At 47.8% G+C, this 16428-nt stretch overlaps 1 protein-coding gene across 7 annotated transcripts in view; it reads left to right on the plus strand.

The window, feature by feature from the left end:
* Positions 1-16428, plus strand: part of CABIN1 (calcineurin binding protein 1) — a 153591-nt gene that overhangs the window by 36387 nt on the left and 100776 nt on the right. For all 7 annotated transcript variants that reach the window (XM_043557875.1, XM_043557874.1, XM_043557876.1 and 4 more), the window contains 6 exons: positions 137-324; positions 1150-1302; positions 2805-2999; positions 7043-7285; positions 8592-8748; positions 13092-13207. In XM_043557875.1, the coding sequence (XP_043413810.1) occupies positions 137-324; positions 1150-1302; positions 2805-2999; positions 7043-7285; positions 8592-8748; positions 13092-13207 (1052 nt within the window). The remainder of the gene's footprint in view (positions 1-136; positions 325-1149; positions 1303-2804; positions 3000-7042; positions 7286-8591; positions 8749-13091; positions 13208-16428) is intronic.

The following is a 16428-nucleotide window of genomic DNA, read 5'->3' on the forward strand; positions in this document are numbered from 1 at the left end:
TGAGGCTCCAAGGGGCTCAGGGCACTCCAAGACACTAAAGCAAGTATGGTGAGAGCTGAGGGCAACCTCTAGGGAGGAGAAGGGTGTTTGGATCGTACACATGAAGCTGACTTGTTCTGGCCTGAATGGTTTTCAGTGTCTCCTCGGAGCTGCCCCGCTGGTGTGGTGAATGGCAGGTTTGGGCCTGATTTCCCAGGAACCCACTTCCTGGGTGACCTCCTGCAGCTATCATTTGCCTCATCCCAGCGGGACCTATTTGAGGATGGCTGGCTGGAGTTTGTGGTCCGTGTTTATTGGTTGAAGGCTCGGTTCCTGGCATTGCAGGTTGGTTCTGCAGTTGGCATTCCCTGGCACCCAATAGGGAGGGAGGAGAGCTAGACATGGTGTTGAGGATTCATGTGTATGTGCACATGCAGCACCTGCCTGACACTGGGCTCAGAGTGAGGAAGTGGGACGTGGGGAATTTTCAGATCGCAGATACCCCAGCATGGCCCCCAGTCTGTACAGCATATGAGCACGACCACAGAGCTCTGGAAGGAACCTCCTGTGCCCCCTGTAGACCTCCTCACTCAGGATTGCCTTGCGGTCTTGAACCCTTTGCCTGTGTTTTCCTGAGAGAGCCTGAATGAATGCACAAATGGATGCAGAGCTTTCTAGAAGGGGAAACCAACCTATCTTGTGTGAATTCTTAGAAGGCTTCTCCTCAGAGCCTGGTCTGGATGGCCAGGATATACCTGGTGGTACCCAGTACACTGTGGTAGAATGAGTAAGATTGTCATAGTTGGTTCTGGAATTAGATAAGCTTAGGTTCTAATCCTGGCTCTGCCATTTATCTGTTCATGATCTTGAACAAGACACTCAGCCTTCTTCAAGTGTCCTCAGTGTTCTCATCTGCACCATGGGAGTTAATGATACCTTTCCTTAGAATTGTGGTATGAATTATTCATTCATTTGTTAATTCATCCAACAAATATTTCTTGAGCCCCGGCTGTGTGCCAGACCCCTTTTAAGATGGTATAGCAGTAATTGGACAAAGCTGCCCTCGTGGTGCCTACAGTCTAGTGGGATCAGGAAGGTAAGGTACCTGGCACGGCACAGTGAGTTTCCCTCTTTCTGCCCCTGTCCCTTGACTGCGTTTCCTTTGACCAGGGAGACATGGAGCAGGCCCTGGAGAACTATGACATCTGCACAGAAATGCTCCAGAGCTCCACTGCCATCCAGGCTGAGGCAGGGGTTGAGCAAAGAGACCTCGTCATCCGCCTGCCCAACCTCTACAATGACTCTGTCGTTTCCCTGGAGGAGGTGAGTGGGAGTTGTTTAATGGTGTTTTCTTGGCCAAAGATTTATTCTTGTCAATGATTTATTTATTCCATGTCCCTGTGGAGCAGGAGAGCAGCCCACGTGCTGAACAGGGCTCCTTCCTCCCAGGAGAGGGTGAAGGGGCCTGGGAGAGGCACTCTAGTGCACTGGGAAAGGGAGAGAAAGGTTTTCCAGGTGGCAGGGGGCAAGGAGGCATTCACCGGCAAGACCTGGAGTGATCATTGCTCAGCTCCCTGGGCTGTGTGTTGCAGCAACCCCAGAGGAATTAGAGGGAAACTGCAGACTGGTGCTGGTCTGGCTGTGGGGCTGGGTCAGCAGAGCCATGTATGCTAGGCTGTGCTGGGTTCTGATCCTGTTATCACTGTGCAGCCTCAATCCTCAGCACAGTTCCATGGCTGTGACATGTCCACATCAGCTCAAAGTGGCCTTCAGAGTCTTGCAGAGTTTTTTTAAAGTGTATTTATTTAAGTAATCTCTATACCCAACATGGGGCTTGAACTCATGACCCTGAGATCAAGAGTCACATGCTCCTCTGACTGCACCAGCCAGGCACCCCATGTTTTGCAATTTTTTTTAAGTTTACTTATTTATTTTTGAGAGAGAGAGCAAGCAAGGGAGGAGCAGAGAGAGAGGGAGAGAGAGAATCTGAAGCAGGGTCCACACTGTCAGCGCAAAGCTTGACGCGGGGCTTGTACTCATAAACTGTGAAATCATGACCTGATTGAGCCCAAACCAAGAGTCAGATGCTTAACCAACTGAGCCACCCAGGAGCCTCTGCTATGTTTCTTTTTTATTTATTTATTTTTCTTTAAAAATTTTTTTTAAATGTTTATTTATTTTTTGAGAGAGAGAGAGAGACAGAGTGTGAGCGGGGAAGGGGCAGAGAGAGAGAGAGAGAGGGAGAGGGAGACACAGAATCCAAAGCAGGCTCCAGGCTCCAGGCTCCGAGCTGTCAGCACAGAGCCCAATGCGAGGCTTGAACTCACAAGCTATGAGATCATGACCTGAGCCGAAGTCAGACGCTCAACTGACTGAGCCACCCAGGCGCCCCCCTAGGTTTCTTTTTTAAAGAATTGAATGCTTTGACCTTAATAGAAGTACTTTAAAAATTTTTTTTGTTTTAATGTTTATTTTTGAGAGCAACAGAGAGACAGCGCGAGTAGGGGAGGGTCAGAGAGAGAGGGAGACACAGAATCCAAAGCAGGCTCTAGGTGCCAAGCTGTCAGCACAGAGTGTGACGCGGGGCTTGAACTCACGAACTGTGAGATCATGACCCAAGCTGAAGTCGGACACTTAACTGACTGAGCCACCCAGGCGCCCCTGTAGAAGTACTTTTTGTAAAGCATTTGTTTTATATAAATGCTGATGTACTGATGGGGAGTCTACTTTTGTACTTCTCATCTGGGTCTGGTAAATGCAGACATTGGCCAGATTCAGAGAGTGTGGGAGGTTTGTCATCGGGCAGCATTCTGGGCCTTTTCTAGATTGATAAGAACCTGAAGTCGCTGGAGCGGTGCCAGTCCCTGGAGGAGATTCAGCGGCTGTACGAGGCTGGTGACTACAAAGCCGTTGTGCATCTGCTCCGCCCAACCTTGTGTACCAGTGGATTTGACCGAGCCAAACACCTGGAGTTTATGACTTCCATTCCAGAGAGACCAGCCCAGCTGCTGCTGCTGCAGGTGTGTGTGCCCACAGTTCCCATCACTCTGACCTCATACCTTCTTTTTTTTAAATTTTTTTTTTTTTTCAACGTTTATTTACTTTTGGGACAGAGAGAGACAGAGCATGAACGGGGGAGGGGCAGAGAGCGAGGGAGACACAGAATCGGAAACAGGCTCCAGGCTCCGAGCCATCAGCCCAGAGCCTGACGCGGGGCTCGAACTCACGGACCCCGAGATCGTGACCTGGCTGAAGTCGGACGCTCAACCGACTGCGCCACCCAGGCGCCCCTGACCTCATACCTTCTTTGCTTGGTTGTGAGTTTATTCTCTGAAGGCTTTGAGGTGGCTTTCAAGAACACGCATCTAGAAGAAAATAGTAGGAGTGAAAACTGCTAACTGGCATTTAGGAAGATGCTAGTTAGAAGATACGGTCAAGACTGGCAGAAAGCTGGAACCTAGGAGTGCAGGTTCCAGGGTTCTGTGTGGCTCAAAATGAGCCCACACTTGAATCAGAACGTCTGCCTGGCAGAGGAGGAAGGCAGAAAAGTCAGGATGTCACCCATCCATTCACCCATTTGTTCATCTGCCTGTCTTTCTATATTACCTTTGAAATTGAGCTTTGAGTAGTTGTTAAAATGGACAAACTCTACGATGTAATCAAGATCAAATAAATACCCATGTATGATCATGTGCTTGAGGAAAAAGAACACCACAGTGGTGTTTTGAAGCCATGCACCCTCTCGGCTCCCTCCATGCCTCCCTTCTTTAGGAGGTAAACTCTTACTGAGAGCTCGCTGGGCATCAGGATCTGCTGGGCACCGGGCAGTTTCTCAGTCTCTCTGTGCCTTGGTTCTTCATCTCTAGAATGGAGATGATCATCGTTCATCCCTCAGAGACCTGCTGTAGGGTTTATACAAGTTAGTGTGTGTTGGCACCATGCCTGGCATGTAGCAAGCACTGTACGGGTGCTGACTGTCATCAGTGCTGCCATCTTTGGGAAGCATGGGGTTGGATGATAAACTTGGAAGGTGATAAACATGATGTGCTTAATGGTGTTGGGTGGCCTGGCATCCCATCTCTATGGGTCACACACTAATCATGTTATATTTATTCTCTTATTGGGTCCTTCCCCTCCAATTTGGAAAGAGAGCCCAATCTTCTCCCAGGCATTTTGTTCATATTGTTTGAGACATTTCAATTAACTTTCTTGAACTGGGAAATAGTTAAGAGGTATGACTATAGGAGCAAATGGAGGCATCTCCATCGTGGTGAAAGGAGAGGAAACAGTTGATTCTGAGAAGGAAAGAAGGAAGGGAGGGAGGAGGGGGAGAGGGAGGGACATTGGGAAGGAGGAAAGGGAGGTTCTAGCTCCTGGCAGAGTAGGCTCAGGCTGGTTCATGCTGAGATCAGGGAATGAGATTTGTCTGACTTCAGTTACCATGGCAGGCTTGGGGGGTGGAGTGGAGGAGTGTCCAGCATGACTGCATGTGGGAGGGATGTCTGGGTGTACCAGGGAGGCCATTAGGTGCGGAGAAGGAGGGGGGAGAGGCTAGCCCTCGGTGTGCCTGATAAGAAGGCCCCAGTGATTCAGATGTCAGCTTGCTCCTGTCGTCCAGAACTCTTGGGTGTGGCGGGGTGCTCCATTGTTGGGTTGGATGGGCACTGAGCAGTACTGAGAGGGCTGTGGTAAGGCCTGGGCCAAGTGCTGTCGAAGTACCTGGTTTTTGAGAATTAAGTGACTCTTGTTTTTTCCTCAATTTCTTACAGAGGGGGTGTGTTTTCTTACTGATTTGGAGTGCTTTTTATATTTTAAAGATACTAATCTTTTTTTCATCAAATGTTGGAAATATTTTTTTTCCCAGTCTCCTTTTATTCATTTATTATTTATTTTTTTATTTTAAAGTGAAGGAGTGAGCACAAGAGGGGAGAGGGGCGGGGGAGAGAATCTTAAGCAGGCTCCATACTCAGCATGGAGTGCGATGCAGGTCTTGATCCCACAACCCTGGGATCATGACCTGAGCTGAAATTATGAGTTGGACGCTCAACCAACTGAGCCACCCAGGCGCCCCATGCCAGTTTGCTTTTATATTGTGGCCTTTTTAAAAGTTGTGAATATTGTGTTGTCAAATCCTTTGATATTTGCAAACATTTATGATTTTGTTTATTATGCTTAGATAGCCTTTTCAAGACTGGAAGAATATTTATCCACTCATTCTACACACATGGATTGAGTTCCTACAGCGTGTCTGGCACTGGACAGGGGAGAAGGCCCGCTTGGCAGAACCTATATTTTAGAAGGGAGACAGACAAGAAGCATGTCAACAAATAGATTAAAAGTCTGTTTGCCTTTGTTTTCTTCTAGTGGTGTTAATGTTTCATGTTTATTGTGCTTCATCTAGCTTTTATACGGTGTATGTAGGGGAGGGAGGGCCTGAATCCTCCCCTCTAGCAGTATGATGGGTCTCCCTCCCTATTTGGGCAGGCTGCCTTTTATGGTCTTTGATATAATCATGTAGTTTCTCCAGGTTGAATTGATTCTAAGTTCTTGATATTTTTGTTTGCGATTTTGAGCAGGGTCTTTTTTTGGTCATTATGTTTTCCAACTGTGCATTTCTGGTTTATAGGAACCCAACTGGTTTTTTGCATGTTTATTTTAAATCTAGCCACTGTGCTTCATTCCCATTATTTCTGATAGTTTCTGTTTTTTTCGGGTGGATGATCATATTGCCCACAGTCAACGGTAATTTGGTCTCCTCACTTGTTGGCAGTTATTCTTGTGCTTTTTAGCTCTTTCTAAGTTTGAGCCCTGGGCATTATGTCACATTAGAGCACTGCTGATGGGTCCTTGTCTTGTCCCTGGCTTTCATGGCAATGCTGGCTGCACTTTCAGGTCCACAGTCTTTATCCTGCTACAAAATAAGCCCCTGTCCCTCACGTGTTTGGTGTTTGATCAGAAAGTGTCAGCCTTTGGGTTCCATGTCTGCACCCCATAGGGTCCTTCATACCTCTGGCCTCCTGCTAAAGAGTGCTGGCTTTCTCTAAAGAAACACAGGACCCATTTTCCTGGCAATTAGGGCTTTTAAATTGGGGGTGGTTTTGATCTATGTTCAGATACTGCAGCACATCCCAAAGGCGGTTTTGGGCATTTCTGCCCCACCCCTGTCTGTGTTACCTCAAAGAGCTGTGTCGCATGGAGCTGTTGCCAGCCCTCAGCTGCAGTGAGGTCAGAGCCTGAGGGGGCACCGGTTGGCAGGTGCTTCCTGCTGGTCTAACACCAGATCTGCAAATTCACAGCCAGACCGAGTTTCCTCACACGGCAGCATGATGATGAAAGCGGCTCAGACTGAGGTGCTTAAATGGGTTATGTTCTAGAGCAAAAAGAAAGGGAGCTTCACAAAAGATGATGGCTCCCAAAGAGGGGATTTTAAAATAGTGTGGTGTTCTGACAGTTCCATGTGCCGGGACACGGTGCTGAGTGTGCTAGGTACAACAGCTCATTTCATGCTCCCAGTCACCTTCTTCCACGAGGGTACCTGTTGTGGGGGGCGGAGATGGGGACTCTTAGAACGATGACCTCAGTGCTGCCTGGCTAGTTGCCTCTACTGTGACCTTGGCTCAGGTCCTCTTCCGCAGAGAGAGTCCCTCCCCGACAGTCTGCTGAGACCCCTCCCCTGCTGAGACCCCTGAGCGCTGTGGCACTGGATGAGCACATGACTGGGTGGCCTGGGGCACAGTGGCTTGGGGTGAGAGCTGACAGAGGTGGTGGAGTCACTCAGTCTCACCTTGGCAGTTTGCCCACTCTGGCCTCCGTGTCCCAGCTTCATAAATGAGGCAACTGAGGTGCAGAGGTCAAGCACCTTTCTGAAAGCCCGCTGGCTGGCATACGCCATGCCGTGATTGCACGTAGATCGCCATGTGACCTCACAGATGCCTCAAGGCCCGTGGAAGGCCTCCGCTTCCCCTTTTTTTGTACTGCCCCTCAGTCCTGAGGACCAGGCGTGGAGAGCGCCATCACAGTCCTCTCACGGCACGCCCTCCTCCTCGCCCCTCCCTGTGCTCAGGACTCCTTGCTCCGGTTGAAGGACCACCGGCAGTGTTTTGAGTGCTCCGACGTGGCTCTGCAGGAGGCCGTCCAGCAGATGGTGAATGCGAGTGAGTCCGCAGCCAAGGAGGAGTGGGTGGCCACGGTGACCCAGCTACTGCTGGGCATCGAGCAGGCACTCTCTGCTGACAGCAGTGGCAGCATCCTGAAGGAATCATCGTCCTCCACTGGCCTCACCCGGCTCACCAACAACCTCATCCAGGTAATCTCCCACTCCTTCGTGCGCTGTCCTGCACCAGCAGGTGTGGTTCTCGGAATTCCCCCTTCGTAGCTCACTGGCTTTCACTGCAAGCTAGGGACCCCAAAGGGGCGCCTTGGCTACTCTGGCTGCAGGAAGCGGGCACCTCAGGTAGTGGGTGGCTGCGCACTGGCCGCACACCTTCCTGGGACTGGTCGGGTCTGGGGGTTGCAGCTTGCTGAGCACTTGGCATCACAGGGTTCTTCCAGACCACCCATCCCTGAGTGACAGAAGCGGGCTCAGAGCAGGAGGCCCTGACCTGTGTGTGGTCAGCAGGAGGTAGAGCTGGGGCTGAAACCCAGGCCCTCTGTCTCCCTGCCAGGGCTCTCCACCACCCCACGTTGTCCTGGCTCTCCTAGCCAAGGGGTGGTCCCAGTACTCTGCATCGTCCAGGTGGGCTTCGTAGCAGGAAACTTTCCTGAAGCCACCCTTGGCTCTTTCCGGACAACAGCTCTTCAGGCCATCAGCGCAGGTCTTGCCAAATCCATGTCCGTAACGTCCCCATCCTTTGTTTCTCCTCTGCATCTGTAGCGCTCTGCCTTAATCCAGGCAGAGTCTCTTATTTGAACTATGGGAGCGTGCTCCCCGCCCCTCTACACTCCTGGTGCAGTCACCACCCTGCCACAGAGGCACCTTTCTGACATGGAAATACCAGTGTGTTCCTCCCTCCCTTCAACCTTCATGTTCCCCCTGGTTGCCCATCACCCAAGGTGTCTGAACCTGCCTGGCCTCCTCTCCACTCATCTACTTCCTTGTCTGTCTCTGGGCCTCTGCCTGCATGCCTGTCCTGTACCCCTAGTTCCTGCCCTCTTCAGTATTGGTTCCACCACAACCACTCACCTGGAAACATCAAGGTTCTCCTCTGTCTGTCCCTACCCTTCCTCTGTGACCCCACTGTGGCCCTCATTTGCTTTAATTACAGCGACTATACTGATTCATAACTCTTGAGTGGCTTGTCTGTGGTTCTCTTCCCCCCAGGCTGTCACCTCCCCCGTGCTCTGCTCACCTCTGTAACCCTCACATCTGGCATGGGTCCTGGCACACAATAGGTGCAGAGGGCCTCAGGAACTGCATGTGGCATAGGGAGGACTGCCGGAGTGGGCTCCTCTGATGCCTGGGCTTACCACTGTTGTTGGGCACCCTGGGACTCTGATGACTGGAGTGCTGGAGTGCTTTCTAGTCATGTCCCCGCCTCTGCCCTGAGGGGTCACCCCAGAGGGTTGGAGGGAGAGCTGGCCCTACTGTGACACCCCTGTTCTCCCTCTCCCAGGTCATTGACTGCAGCATGGCCGTCCAAGAGGAGCCCAAGGAGCCCCATGTCTCCTCAGTGCTGCCCTGGATCATCCTGCATCGAATCATCTGGCAGGAAGAGGACACCTTCCACTCCCTGTGTCACCAGCAACAGCTTCAGAACCCAACGGATGAAGGTGGCAGGAAATGGTTCTGGGTGGAGGTGGGCCCTGACAGTCCTATCCAGATGCTGTGAGTGGGCTTGGGCCTCAGTCAGTAGGATTTTGTGTGGGGCCTGGACAGAAGCAGAGGCTTCTTCGGGGAGCTCATTGCACAGGGGGGTCGAGAGGCAGTGGGTGTGTGGTATTTCATGTCTGGTGCAGGTGGTAATAGGGTGACAGCATGGGGAGTGCTTACAAGGAGCACGGACACTGCTCCAGGCAGTCTCAAACTTGCTAACTCCTTTAATCCCCAAAATAGCCCTATGAGATGGGCAGCCATGCACTAGCCTTCGCACTTAACCACCACGCCCCCTGGCCCCTGCTGGCGTGAGCCAGTCAGGGCAGCAATGTGCACAGCTGGAGGGTAGTATGGAGTGAGCACAGGTCCAAATCCCAACTATCACATCTTGGCTGCGTGACCTTGGTCAAGTCATACAACCTCTCAGCCTCTATTCCCCACGTATATGCTGGGAATAATGGTACCTATCTCAGAGGGTTGTTCTGAGGACAAAATGAAATAATAAAGCTATCATTTGCCAAATCAGTGTCTGGCACATGAGGGTGACAAATGAGTAATTGTGAATGAGAAGCTGGAGAGAGAGCCCAGGACTCTTTATGGAGATGGCACTTGAGCCAGGTCAATGCAGTGGTAGGAAATGTGGTGAATTGAAGAAATAACCATAACAGCTAAATGACCTTTTAAACAAAGATACCCCATCATTCTTTTAAAAAATTTTTTTTAAATGTTTATTATTTATTTTTGAGAGAGAGAGAGAGAGAGAGAGAGAGAGAGCAAGCAGGGGCAGGGCAGAGAGAGAGGGAGACACAGAATCAGAATCTGAAGTAGGCTCCAGGTTCTGAGCTGTCAGCACAGAGCCTGACACGGGGCTTGAACTCATGGACTGTGAGATCATGACCTGAGCTGAAGACGGACACTTAACCGACTGAGCCACCCAGGAGCCCTGTTCTCCCATTTTGCTCAATCACTGTACATGGACTCCTGCAGGAAGCCTGTGACCTTGGGTGGGGTGCATCTCTGCAGCTGTAGCAGACCCTGAAGGAGCTGGCGGTTGGGGGTTGTCTGCTGACTGCATTCCTCTTGCTGGGCAGCCAGGCGTACCTTAAAGGGGATCTCCGAGAGAGAACAAAGTCCAGGCTCTCTGGCAAGGATTGTGTGCAGCACTAGCCCTATGATCTCCCTTCTTCTGTCTCTGCAGACATAGGTTACAGACAAGTGAATTGAGAGCAACACCTGCTTTAAAATTATGGTTTTAAGGAAAGGGCAAATTGAGCTTATATTTGGGAGAGTGCCCCAGAAAATTCATTGGTGATATATTAGAGCTACTTATGTAGTGTGGAGGAAGTGCCCTAACTATGAGCAGGGTAGAAAGAAATGACATGGCCACTGTGCTGACATAGCGTAGCCTGTCCCCCACCCTGTGTGGGGGACAAAAAAAGAAACACACGAACTCAGGAAGAAAACTTACATTGAGGAACAAAGGCAGGGACCCTGTAACAATTTGCACAAGAAATAATTTGTTAAAAAATCTGAGCTCATAAGCAGAATGAAACAAAAAGGAAAATTGCAAAACGAAGGGAAAACATTATAAACCAAGTCTCACTGTTAACAACTAACAAACCAGACAGCAAGGAGCAGAATGAGCATGGCTAGAACGGAAACCAATGGATGCAGGTCAGAGCTAACAGCATTAGCGAGAAGAGGATGGATATGGGAAACAGGTTGTCCAGTGTGAGGATAGGTAGTGCTCCTAAAGGAAAGACCCCAGCAGTGAAATAGGATAAGCAGTCAACCCACTGTCAAATATGGGAACATTTCTCTGTAAAAAAAAAAAAAAAAATTGAGCTTGCAGATTCATTGTTCAGCATGTACCATGAAAAATTGGTAACGCCACAAGATACATCCTACTTGAAGAATAAAGATTTTTTAGAGGTACCTAGGTGGCTCTGTCGGTTGAGTGTCCAACTCTTGATTTCTGCTGAGGTCATGATCCCAGGGTCATGGGATTGAGCCCCACACTGGGCTCCATGCTGGGCATGGAGCTTGCTTAAGATTCTCTTTCTCCCTCTGCCCCTCCCCTGCTCCTGTGCAAGCACATGCTCACTCACTTGCTCTTTCTTTCAAAAATAAATAAATAAATAAATAAAAATAAATAAGTATTTTTTAGATTTCTAAATTGAAAAAATGATTTATCTTCACAGGTAAAACATGAGACTCATTTCAGATTTCTCCCTAGCTGCACTCAGAGCAGTTGAGGTGATGTCTAAAAGTCTACATGATTCTCAAGGAACAATGGTACGATCTAGGACATCTAGCCAAGTTGTTTGTAATTAATAGTGGGAACAGACATTTATAAATCAGAATTCCAGCTCCTGTGGGTGCTTTTAAAGATGTCACTGGAGGATGAAGTCAGTAAACCAACATGAGTCAGAATGAAATTCGTCAGGAGTGGAAAAGCCACAGGCAAGGATTTGAGATGAGCACCAAATCCATTTAAACTTGGAATTGAGAGAAAGCAGTTATGCTAATTATGGTTGCAGAACAGAGTGTCAATGTTGCAAACCTGAAGTGCTACAAATAATATGCACAACAAAATTGGGAGATGAGGAGAAAGGAGGAAGTGTTACAAGGCTATCTCCCATCTTGTATAATAGAATCACTTGATGCTGTTGAAAATGGAAACTAAAAGATCCATAAAAAATTAGCATAGTTTAGTTTCCTCATGATTTTCTGAGTTATGTTTTTTATTAAAAAATTTTTTTAAGTCTATTTATTTATTTTGAGAGAGAAAGAGAAAGTGGGGGAGGGGCAGAGAATGGGAGATAGAATCCCAAGCAGCCTCTGCATGGAGGCTGATATGGGACTTGAACTCACCAACCAGCATGAGATCATGACTTGAGCAGAAACCAAGAGTTGAATGTTTCACTGAGCCACCCAGGCGCCTCTATTTTTAAAAATTATTTATTTATATATTTATTTTAGAGAGCACACAAGCTGGAGAGGAGCAGGGGGCAAAGGGGTGGTGTGGAGAGCAGGGTGGGGCAGGGTGAGGGAGAATATCTTAAGCAGGCTCCACGCTGAGCCTGACACAGGGCTCCATTTCATGACCATGGGATCATGACCCCAGCTGAAATCAAGAGTTGGACACTCAACTGACTGAGCCACTCAGGTGCCCCTTTTTATTTTTAAATCCATGCCTTTCATACCTTTTTGACAGGGACTGGCCAATAGTAAAAAGTATGACATAAATTTCATGAAAGAATTCTTATTCTACTGGGCGTGAGATGCACTGGTATTTTCTGTTTTGTGTTCTATCCTTAATCCTCTTTAAAAATGCTAGTTACAAGCCCACTAGTGGGTTATAGTCCAGAGTTTCAGAAGCACTGAAGGATCTTTAAGGAGCTAGTAATCATTCTAGTGGTGAACCTACACTTAACTGAAAGGTAGTCATTCTTTTTTTCATCTGTAATATTCCAAAAGACCTTAGAATAAGAATCTTGAAGTTAAGAAATGGTATATATAGTATGGGTTTCATTATTTTTATTTTTTTAAATTTTTTTTACTGTTTACTTTTTATTCTTGAGACAGAGACAGAACATGAACAGGGAGGGGCAGAGAGAGAGAGGAGACACAGAATCTGAAACGGGCTCCAGGCTCTGAGCTGTCAGAACAGAGCCCGATGTGAGGCACAAACCCACGAACTGTGAGATCATGACCTGAGCCAAAGTTGGATGCTTAACTGACTGAGCCACCCAGGCGCCCCGGGTTTCATTATTAAAAGTTATTTCTCTCTTTCAAAATGTTTCCTATATGCCCAGAAAGCTGCTTCCAGGGATGTTCAATGAACATCAGCGTGTTTATTTGGAGGTGGATAAGGCATTCCTTATGTCTTCTTGTATGATTTGGATTTCTTTTTAAGTGTATTTATTTATTCTGAGAGAGAGTATGTGAGCAGGTCAGGGGCAGAGAGAGAGAGGGAGATAGAGAATCCCAAGGTGGAGCCCCACACGAGGCTCTATCTCACGAACCGAGATCATGATCTCAGCTGAAGTCAAGAGTTGGATGCTTGACTGACTGAGCCACTCAGGTGCTCCTGAATTGATTTTTGAAAAGTATGTATTGCTTTTGTAAAGCCAATCAAGTCATTAACTTACTTAAGAAGACAAAAAGATAAAAAATGAAAGAAAGAAAAATCTGTGGCCACTTTGGTAAAGACAGAAAAGCCCACAAAGGAGAGACTGAGCTTTGCAAGTCCCACAAGTGTCCCCACGCTAATTCTGTCGGTCTGGTCTTTCCCTAGTGATGGCTGAGACGCCCATGCTCCCATCCTCCCTCATGCTGCTCAACACTGCCCACGAGTATTTGGGGAGAAGGTCCTGGTGCTGCAATTCCGATGGGGCTCTACTGCGATTCTATGTAAGCGTTGCCCTCTTGGCCAGGGCTGGTGGGGCGGGAGGGATGGTTTGGCGTCCTGAGGCTTGCTTGGCCTCCCTCTGTACTGGGGCCCACTGCTCTTCTTTGATTCATATGTGACTACTCAGAGTTGCCAGAAAGTCTGAACTTGGTTCCCTTATGCACCTGAGGTTCACGGCTTCTGGACCTGGCCTTGACCTACAAGAGGATTTAGAACCACTAATCGTGACTGCATCTGTTTTGTGTGTGTCAGGCATAGGGCCAGGCCCTTCATAGTAATTTAGAGGCAATAACTGCATTCACCACCACCTTCCAATGAATCCTGTTTGCCCAGCACCACTCACGAAAGGTAGTAGTTGCTGAATCAATAGCTATTTAGTAAATAAGTATTTAGTGACTGCAGATAGCTGTCTCTTACTAGCAGCTGTGATTGACTGGGCTTACTGGGGATAAGCAGCATGATTCCTGTCCCCAAACCTCACTGCTGAGTGTGAGGCCAAGCAGTGCAGACAGGTTACAGAGCATGAGAGGGGCACCTAACCCAGCCTGCAGTGTCTGTTTAAAAAAAAATTTTTTTCTTTAATGTCTTTATTTTTGAGAGAGAGAGAGCACAAGCTGGGGAGGGGCAGAGAGAGAGAGTGAGGCACGGAATCTGAAGCAGGCTCCAGGCTCTGAGCTGTCAGTGCAGAGTCCGACACGAGGCTCTAACTCACGAACCGCGAGATCATGACCTGAGCCAAAGTCGGACGCTTAACCAACTGAATCAGCCAGGCTCCCAGCAGTGTCTATTAATAAATGTTTTAGTGGAACATAGCCACAACCATTCATTTACATGTTAACTATGGCTGCTTTGGCAATACAGGGGTAGGGATGAGGAGCTCTGATAGAGTCCGTGTGGTATGTGAAACCTAAAATATTTACTACATAGCCCTTCAGGAGAAGGTTTGCTGACCTCTGCTGTATACCTTTTCAGTGAGCATATCCTCTCTACAAGTGCATCTCCTGCCTCCCCAGTCCTTGTCTTCCTCCTCTGTCCTGTGCTTTCCCCATGGCTCATACCATCTTCTAGCATGCCATATAATTTATTTATCTGTTATGTTTATTATGCGTCTCTTCTCCATTAAAATGTAACTTCCCTGAAGGTAGGGATTTTTGTTACTTTTGTTCACTGCTGGATCCCAGTACCTTAGCACAGCATATCTAGCCCATAGTAGGTGTTTAATAAGTAATGGATTGAATGAATGAACGAGACTGAGAATATGTATAGAGCTCATGTGTGTGTAGGGCTTGACAGTTTGCAGAGCACTTGTGCTGAGGAGGTGGAGACTTGGCAGGAGCCCCAGCTGTAGATGCCTGAGTGTCTGCTCTACCCTGTGAGTTCTGAGGGCCTCCCGGGTGCTCACCCTGGGTCAGCGCCACACTTCAGGACCATTTTTGGAAGAATTGTGCCAAGCTTAGACTGTATTGCTGCTCAGGAGTTGGCAACTTCCTTTTTCTGCCTTCCCTCTCCCAATGAGAGAGTGTGGGGTCACTGTTCTACTTCCACAGGGTCACCTCTATAAAGCAGTTTCCCTTACGCTGCTTGGGGGAGAGTCAAGAATGAGTCAGCCCCTTTGCAAGCTGGTACCCGACAGAAATGGTGCTGAGGTGCCTTCTGGGTAGGCAGCAGGGGCGATGATGGGATGACCATACTCTGGATTTTCCTTAGTCTACATCTTTTTTGGCAGAGTATGAATTCTAGCTGCCAGGATCTGCTAAGTGAATCTGAGGGAGTGGACGTGATAGGAGTACCGCCATGTTTCATTTCATAGCTCCTGATTTTCCTACCCGAGGCCTAGCCTTTAATTTCTTCCAGCTCCTGCAGCAACTTCACTTTTGTGGACTCGGCCTCTGCTTATTGAGTGCTCTCTCTCTCTGCTCAGGTCCTGACCACCTCATGCCTTCTGTTTGTCATACTCTGCCCCAGGGTCTACATGTCTGGCTTGACCTTTCCTTCCTGCCATGTTGGTCTCAGCTCAGAGGACACCTTCTAAAAGAGGTCTTCCCTGGTCCTGCCACTCTGTCCTCATGACTGCTGAGCAGTCCTGCTGTTTGTTTCTGTGTCACGTGCCTCTCTGCTAGCTGGTGTGTTCCTGAGATCAGAGACCTTTTTAGTCTTGCTGCCTGAAGCATCTCTAGGGCCCTGAGCAGTGGCTGACATAGATTACTGTCCAGTTGATGTTTCTTGAATAAATAAATGAACAAACATAAAGTTATTCATTCATTGATCTACAAATGGTTGCTGAGCATTCACCATTCTGGGAGCTGTGGGCGTTACGAAGGTGAATACTTTATTGCTGGCTCTTCCCATTGCCCCAGGTTAGTGGTCTTCAGATAAAGGATTGTGTCTTGGGAGTGCTTTGTGACTGACATGGGGAGATCTTTTGTGTGGATTTTTTTTTTCTTGGATGGAGTGGAAGTATTCTCTGAGGGAGAAATCCTCTTGGATCTCATCTTTTCTTGAGTTAGTATTTCTTTTCATATGTTATATTCAGGTTGCTGAATTCTTATCCATTCATCCACACTCAACTCAAATGGCCCCTTTTCTATAGAGCCTTTACTAACTTCCAGACTGTCCCTGTTACACTATGTCCTGGTACTACCACCCAGATTGTGTACACATTAACCATCTGCTGTATTTGCTTCAATCCTGTCTTCTAATAGAAATAAAAAGTTACAGGAAGGATAGTATACTCTTCCTCACTGTCCTTCCCTCACCCCCATAAACCATAAAGGAAAGGACTAATAAATATGACATTAAAATTTTAAAATTCTGTAAAACAAACACTATACACAAAGTTCCACATAAAATAGCATAGTGATAGAACTACACACACACACACAGACACACATGTGTGTGTGAAACTGGTGAAACATACATATCAGACAAAAGACTGGAATTCAGGGTATTTAAAAAACTCCACAAATCCATAGAAAAAGAAAAAAGTCCAAGAGAAAAATGAGGAAATTATATGAATAGATCACTAGAGAGGAAACCTTAAAGGCCAATAAACATGAAAAGACACTCAACCTCACTAACAACCATAAATTCTTTATTAAAAAGGAATTAAAAGCAATGGAATACCATTTTGTCCTTTCAGACAGTCATCAACATTTGTCTGTGGTACCTAGGGCTGATGGGGCTGTGTAGGAATTTCCATCCTGCCATCAGAAGTATAAAATTA

The sequence above is a fragment of the Prionailurus bengalensis genome, chromosome D3, assembly GCF_016509475.1.
Source record: "Prionailurus bengalensis isolate Pbe53 chromosome D3, Fcat_Pben_1.1_paternal_pri, whole genome shotgun sequence".
NCBI lineage: Eukaryota > Metazoa > Chordata > Mammalia > Carnivora > Felidae > Prionailurus > Prionailurus bengalensis.